This window comes from Tarenaya hassleriana, unplaced genomic scaffold (genome assembly GCF_000463585.1).
Source record: "Tarenaya hassleriana unplaced genomic scaffold, ASM46358v1 Cleome120, whole genome shotgun sequence".
In the NCBI taxonomy this organism is placed as follows: domain Eukaryota; kingdom Viridiplantae; phylum Streptophyta; class Magnoliopsida; order Brassicales; family Cleomaceae; genus Tarenaya; species Tarenaya hassleriana.
Window position 1 is genome coordinate 170,733 of NW_010962393.1, and position 7,842 is coordinate 178,574.

Sequence of the window (7,842 nt, forward strand, 5' to 3'; positions counted from 1 at the left end):
CACATCATACTAGTCTTAGTATATCATTATTCCCACAATGATACATGACTAGGGAGTTTAGTATTGTTCATAACAATACATGGATTTCATAACATATCAAGTATGCACAATACGTAATGAAACAAACACTCATCCATAAACTAATAGAAAGTTTCAATACATCAAATGTATCTAAATAAAGCTCGCATAACAGTACATCATAGAGCACTAAACCAACAATCTCCCACTTGCTCTAATCATGGACTGCTAAACATCTAATGCCCATATCCCTAACATGACCCTCATGTTTCGACGAAGGGAGAGGCTTCGTCAACGGATCAAAATTGTTGTCATCTGTCGACACTCTGCAAATGTGCACGTCTCCTCTGTCTATGATCTCCCTGATAAGGTGAAATCGTCTGAGTATGTGTTTGGATTGTTGATGGGATCTGGGTTCTTTCGCTTGTGCGATCGCTCCATTGTTGTCACAATACAAAGCAATGGGGCTATCAGCACTAGGAATGGCACCCAAGTCTGCAACAAACTTCCTGATCCAAACAGCTTCCTTTGTTGCGTCCGACGCTGCAATATACTCAGCTTCTGTAGTAGAATCTGCAACGGTCACTTGCTTAGAACTCTTCCAGCTAACAGTGCCTCCGTTCAAGCAGAAAACATAGCCAGACTACGATCTGTAGTCATCCGGGTCTGACTGAAAACTAGCATCGGTGTAACCCTTTACAGCGAGCTTGTCTTTCGACCCACCGTATACCAAGAACACATCCTTAGTCCTTCTCAAGTACTTCAGGATGTTCTTGACGACGATCCAGTGTTACTCACCTGGATCTGACTGGTATCTACTCGTAATGCGCAACGCATAGGATACATCCGGTCGAGTACAAAGCATGGCATACATGATGGATCCAATTGCCGAAGCATATGGAATCCGATCCATGTGTTCTCACTCATCAGGTGTCGTAGGACAGTGTCTCTTGCAGAGAACTGTATCACTGCTCATCAGTAAGGTTCCTTTCTTGGAATCTTGCATCGTGAACCGTTTCAAGACCTTGACGATGTAAGTACTCTGACTCAATCCTAGAAGACGCCTCGATCTATCTCTATCGATCTTGATGCCTAAAATATAGGCCGCTTCTCCTAGGCCCTTCATAGAAAACTGCGTTCCTAGCCAAGACTTAACGTCTTGCAAGGTAGGAATGTCATATCCTATAAGGAGAATGTCATCCACGTACAACACTAGAAATACTACTGTGCTCCCACTAACCTTCTTGTAAACACACAGCTCGTCTTCGTTCTGTGAGAAACCAAACTTTTTGATTGTCTCATCAAAGCAAAGATTCCGGCTCCTCGAAGTTTGCTTCAGTCCATAAATGGACCTCTGAAGCTTGCACACCTTCCCCGGGTTCCTTGGATCGACAAAACCTTCGGGTTGTGTCATGTACACATATTCGGTCAAGTTCCCGTTAAGGAACGCGGTCTTGACATCCATTTGCCATATCTCATAGTCATAATATGTGGTGATAACCCGTACTTTGGGTGATGTTTTGATATTGGATGTTTAGCGTATTTCACTGGGTTTTACATATTTGTAGACATTCTAGGGCACATTTGGCTTCGATATTGCATGGTTGTGTTCTTTGGTGTTTAAACAGGTTTTCACACAAAAGAGAGCAAAAGGAGTGGAAAACATGGATTACGGAACATCACGGACAAACCGGGAACAATTGGAGTTTTTTCGGAGAAAACGTATAGCTCAGAAACATCAGATCTTGCAAGTCCAACAACTTTCACTCTACAAGTCCAAATCATACATTCTCTACATCATTGGAAAGATCTCTTCGATATCTACACATAAACGCCAAGATCCCCAAATCCGATGTCGGAACAGAAAGTTATGAGCGAATTTGTGAAGTCCGTCAAAACTGCTAAGTGACACATCGTGTCACTTTCAGTCACACGATCGGGTCACTTACCAGATTTTGGAAATATTCTGAATTTTGGCCCAGAAAAAGAAGGATTAAGTAGGGTTAGCCCCCAAGGTCGAATTCACTCAGACTTTCACAGACAAGAGGAGAACGGAGAGCTTACACAAGGGGGAGATTATCAGGAAGCAAGAGATCGGAGTAGAAGAAGGAGATCACAAAGCCGAGAAATCGACTAAGAGTTTCTTCCTTATTCTATTTTACGATGTTGTGTTGTATGGATATGAACCATGTCACCTCGATGTTTAGCGAGTAGTCCCGTAGCTGTAGGTTAGGGATTTGCTATGTAAGGATCTTTGGTTTTTAATTCCAGACTTTATGGATTTATTTATTCTATTCAGTTTATTGAATTGTTCTTAATGCGTTTGATCTTGTTGGTTACTTGATTGAATGATCTTAGGGTTTTAATTCACAAAGACATATGGGATTCTAACTTGGAACTAATTCAATAAATAGAACAGGTATCACATCGAGAGATGGATATTTGCCTAGGAATCATGATACCGTTCGTTCATGCATCCAGAGTTTTAGACTATTGAATCGAGAGATTGGTAGGATTAAACCTTGATAGTGAGATTAGACTTGGAAGAGTTAATCTCTACCTTAGAGCTTGAATTCCCTGGACTGGATAGATAAACCATTAAGTTTGCATCATTTGAAATATCCTTGCATGTAAAGCAATCCCGAAGCCTGCAATACTCATCATTGATTGTTTACAACCGTTTTTCGTTATTTGCTTTGTTTACCACACTCCTATTATTTTCCTTGGATCTTGACTTTAACTTGGATTTGAATTCTTTGTCTACTTTTGTCCCTAATGTTCGGCCCTAGCGATTATACACGATCCGTACACTTGCAGTATTTGTTGAGTCTAGGAATTTATCACTTGATCGAAAATTATTCACCTAGATTTTCGACATCGAGTTTTTGGCGCCGTTGCCGGAGACAATTTAGGCAACAGGATTAGATCCTATCTATTCTGGATCTTTTTGTTTTTCTTTTTCTTAACGGATCTCTCACGTTTTCTTCATTTGTTGTTGTTTTTCGTTTGGTGCACAGGTTTTTCTGGTGCATGACCAGGAGTGTTGGGACATCAGACCTAGTACCTCTTGATCGTGAACTCAAAAGGACCGTTAGATACATCCGACGACAACGAAGACTAATGGAGAACGAGCGAGATTTTGCTCTTCCCGATGGTGTCGAGGGCAATGCTGACTCAACCTTTGCCCAGTACAACACACCTAGGCACACTGAGCTGTTGGCTGGTATTCGACTACCGGCCATCGACATGTCTAGTTTTGAGCTGAACCCGTCTACTATTCAAATGTTGAGTAATAATGCTTTCCGGGGTAGGCCGAACGAAGACCCGAACGCACATCTAACTCGCTTTAAGATGATGTGTCGTTCTATTAAGAGAGATACAGGGTGACAGAGAATACACTCCGCTTGATTGCTTTCCCCTGGACTCTCTTGGATGCTGCTTTGGAATGGTGTTACGATCTGACACCCGATTCCATCCACACCTAGGAACAACTGGAAGTGCAGTTTATGTCGAAATTTTTTCCAGCTCACCGCACTCAAGAAGCTCTTTCTAGCATTCATTCATTCAAGCAGGATCATGGGGAAAGTCTTTATAACGCTTGGAAGAGGTACAAAGGATATCAGAAGTCTTGCCCTCATCACGGGCTTGACAAGAACTACTTGATCAACACCTTCTTACGAGGACTCATAATGGATACCAAGACTTTGATCCAAGCTTCATGTGGTGGGAGCATCCAGAACAAGTCATTCGTCGAGCTAGAAGATCATATTGGGATAATGGCCCAACAAGAAGACGCCCCGAGCGAGTACTCTAGAGATCCGCCAAAGGAATGCAATGATCAGACCATGCAGATTGTTCTTGAACAATTGGTTGTCCTCAATGCTAAGCTCGAAGATTCCAACCGACCCTCTAGGACCAAGCATTTGATACTAACACAAGAGGAGCTCGGTATGTACGCATTGGATGAGAGGCTCGAAGGGGTGAACTACGTGGCCAATAATTCCTACTCGAACACGTACAATCCAGGGTGGAAGAATCATCCCAATCTCTCCTACAAGTCGAACAATGTTGAGAACCCCACGCCGAACAACTTCAGAGCATCGAACAACCGAAACCAAAGGATCCCTTCCAGCTTTACTTTTCAATCCAAGGGTCCTAATCAGAACTCCAACTACAGAGGTCCCGGATAGTCCTAGAACAACCCTGCACCTCCAGGTAACCGTGATCTCGCTCAAGATACACATGCTCTTCTTCAACAGTTTATCCAGACGCAGGAGAAGACAACTCAGGAGTTTCGCACGCAGTTCGCGAATATTGATGCTCATTTTAAGCTCGTGGATAATAAGATTGCTTAGTTAGCATCAGCCATTCAAAGACCACCTGGGTCTCTTCCAGGTAACTCTGAGACCAACCCTCGTGAACATGTCAATGCTATTACCTTGAGAAGTGGTAAGCAGGTAGATTCTGGAGACCCACCGATGGTTGAGCAAGGCGATAGCTCGAGAACCACAGTTTTAGACACTCCTGATGATACACCTGAGCCGGCTTACGTGCCTCCTCCTCCTAGGCCACCACCAGTACCATTCCTATCTCGCCTGAGGAAGCACAACGTGTTGGTTTAGTGCTCTATGATGTACTGTTATGCGAGCTTTATTATGAACATTTGATGTATTGACACGTTCTATGGTTTTATGGATGAGTGTTTGATTCATTACATATTGTGCATACTTGAATATGTTATGAAATCCATGTATTATTATGAACAATACTAAACTCTCTAGTCATGTATCATTGTGGGAAAAATAATATAGTAAGACTAGTATGATGTGTGATTGATTATCATATAGATGATCATAGGTATTGGATACGATCACAATCATAGGTATTCGTTGGAGAACGGAATAGTGGAATGACCCGCATAATATTGTCACATGGACTAGCGTCATGACTTGAATCTCATATGGTGATTCCATGATTGGATCCTAAGACCTGAGATATCTACGTAATCCAACATGAGGAGTTGCGTGCTTTGAATACGTCAAACGTCCTGCGTAACAAGAGGACTATAAAGGCGTATATCAGATACGAAATGAATCATGTGCTGGATTGTAGATAGTCAAGACGGGATTTTTACCTCTCATATGAGCGAGACTGTAGAAATGTGTGGCCGCACTATAGACGAACGCGTCTATTTCAGTCAATCGAACTCAGTGAACGAGAAAGTAGTCGAATCAGATAAAGTGGCTTGTCCATGCCTTATGTTCGACATATGATATCGCGATACAAAAAGGATCATCAACCGGAATCATCGCTGGCGTTCGTAAGATCACAAACAAACTCTATTCGAGATAGGTAGTCATAATGTTTGCTAGAGACTGCCTATGACTTATATATCCGGAATAGAGATTTCGAGTTATACTGCTATATTGAATGAGCCTACAGGGTCTCACATGCACAGAAGGACGAAACGCACGAGAAAACGACAAAAAACCGAGACGGAAGGGGCTGGAACAAACGGACCGAAAGGGCCAGACCCGACGGTCCACCAGGTCCAGACCCGACGGTCCACGTTTAGACGCAGACCGTCCGTTCTAAGTGTTGGAACAGACGGTCCCCGTAGACAGCAGACCGCCCGTTCTAGCTTGTCTGGAACGGACGGTCCACGTGTGCAGACCATCCGTTCTGGCTTGCTGGAACGCACGATCCACGTGTATTTCTGGACCGTCCGTTCCGACTTTCGGGTTTTTGAAAATTAGACCGAATTAGGGTTAAATCTCCTTATAAGAAAGATATTGAAACCCTAATTAATAAAAGGACTTGAGTAGCCGTCTGGTACAGAACTTGGAGAGATTTTGGGGAGATCCAAAGAGTTCTAAGAGCTCCAAGCCTCATTTTCTCGAAGCGATATACCAAATAGCAGATTCGGGTCCTAGCAGACAAGTTTCAATCGTTGGAATCCATCCCGGATCGATTGAGGTAAGCGTTCTTACTTTTCCCCGGATTCGCTCTAGAGATCCCAGAAAACCCAACAGTGGTATCAGAGTCTGGTTGCTCTGTTTTGATTTCGTAGAACCTGATCACGCACGTTTTAGGATTTGAATTGTTTGAATCCATGTTTGCTTTGATTTCTATGCATGTTTGATGATTGAATCTAGTGTAAATTGCATGTTTCATGTTGCATAGAGCGCAGGAGTAAGGATTTTTGGTGTACAGAAGAATTCAGATCAGTTTCAGGTCTGATCAGGGCCGAGAACGTCGGAAAACGTGATCTGATCACGTAGACCTACCCTAGACCGTCCGTTCTGGGTATGCCAGACCGAACGGTCCAGGGGTGGCGGACTGAGGTGAGACCGAAGGGTCTAGAACATCCGTTCCGTGGCTGAGAGTGGACCGTCCGTTCTGCTGTCATGGACCGTCCATTCCGGTCACCTCAGACCGACCGTTCTGCCAAGCCTGGAACGTCCGTTCTGCATCCAGAACGGACGGTCCGATGTCCAAATTCTTAAATTTTTCGTTTTCTAAATCTGATTATGCAATCGTTGCTTAATCTGATTGTCTATGACTCAAATAGACTTGATTGATTCTTATGGATGGTCCATAGTGAATGAATGCATGTAACTTAATCGAGATATTAGTTATGCTTGATTGAGTGGGAGCTTCAGGATTGGGATTACATAATCGAATGGATGGTCTGTTCGGATTATGTACAATCGTTGCACAGAAACCGGTTAGATCTAGGAGCTCTACGAGTAAAGCACTTGTCAATGCCTCGATCGTACGTGTCATGGGTCATGCCAAAGCTGGGTGTGCCGTGCTATTTTGGTGAGGCAAGATGGAGAAATGGTGGTTCTCATAGCTTGAAAGTAGATGCTTGATCTAAGTGTGGTTTCAAAAATCCCTTATTTATGTAATGCTGACAAGGTACCTCCCATTACTAGAGCGCCTGTCAAGGAATCAATCGTCCATAACACGGGTCATGCCAAAGCTGAGCGTGCCGGATTATCTTTGTGAGGCAGGGTGGAAAATCGTGGTTCCCACAGCTTGAATATGGTTTACTAATCACACGGGTTTTCACCGGTTTTTCTAAAGTCATACGTTATGATTCTTCTCACACTTTAGGCATATTAGGACGTTAGATAGTCATGGGTAGGATTCTTTCTTCCCTTTTTCCTTGCAGGATGATCAAACGAGGATATTTGCGCACGAGGCACGGAAAAGGGGCGGAACTGAGGAATCCGGGATAACTCAGACAAAATGAGCGGCCCCCAGTTAACCGAGTGGTCGCTCGGCGTGCAAATGTTGGAGAATAGGCGGTCGCTCGCACAACTAGGCGGTCGCTCCGATGCATAGTGAAAACCAGGTGGTCGCTCGCACAACCAGGCGGTCGCTCCGATGCGTAAGAAAGAACGAGCGGTCGCTCGTACAAGCAGGCAGTCGCTCGCTACCAGAAAACAAGCGACCCTGAAGAAGAAAACGGGCGACCCTGAAGACAAAATGAGCGACCGCTTGAATACGCAAATCTAGATGTGTAAATAAGCTCAAGTAATAAAAACCTAGATACAACGAATATCGCAAGGATACGGATCAACTGTAGTACCAGGGTCGAACACAGGGAATAGCTAACACTAAGAACAAGACTCGACTAAGAATTAGATCAGGAAATAACATATGAAATATGTGAATAGCAAAAATAAATCAATAAACGAACTAAGTAAATTCAGATAACTAAACCACCGTAGCTTCGGGATAACCTTAACGCGCAGGGATTGTTTCTAAGGATGGAGAATCTAGAAATATCGAACTCTAATCGGGGATCTCAAGTTC

General features: G+C 43.6%; 1 protein-coding gene across 1 annotated transcript in view; it reads left to right on the top strand.

The window, feature by feature from the left end:
- Nucleotides 1-3,138: 3,138 nt before the first annotated feature.
- LOC104807057 overlaps nucleotides 3,139-7,842 on the top strand; it is a 6,991-nt gene continuing 2,287 nt past the window's right edge. Inside the window, exons 1-3 of the mRNA XM_010532169.1 lie at nucleotides 3,139-3,325; nucleotides 3,544-4,197; nucleotides 4,414-4,595. Of these exons, the coding sequence (XP_010530471.1) occupies nucleotides 3,139-3,325; nucleotides 3,544-4,197; nucleotides 4,414-4,595 (1,023 nt within the window). The remainder of the gene's footprint in view (nucleotides 3,326-3,543; nucleotides 4,198-4,413; nucleotides 4,596-7,842) is intronic.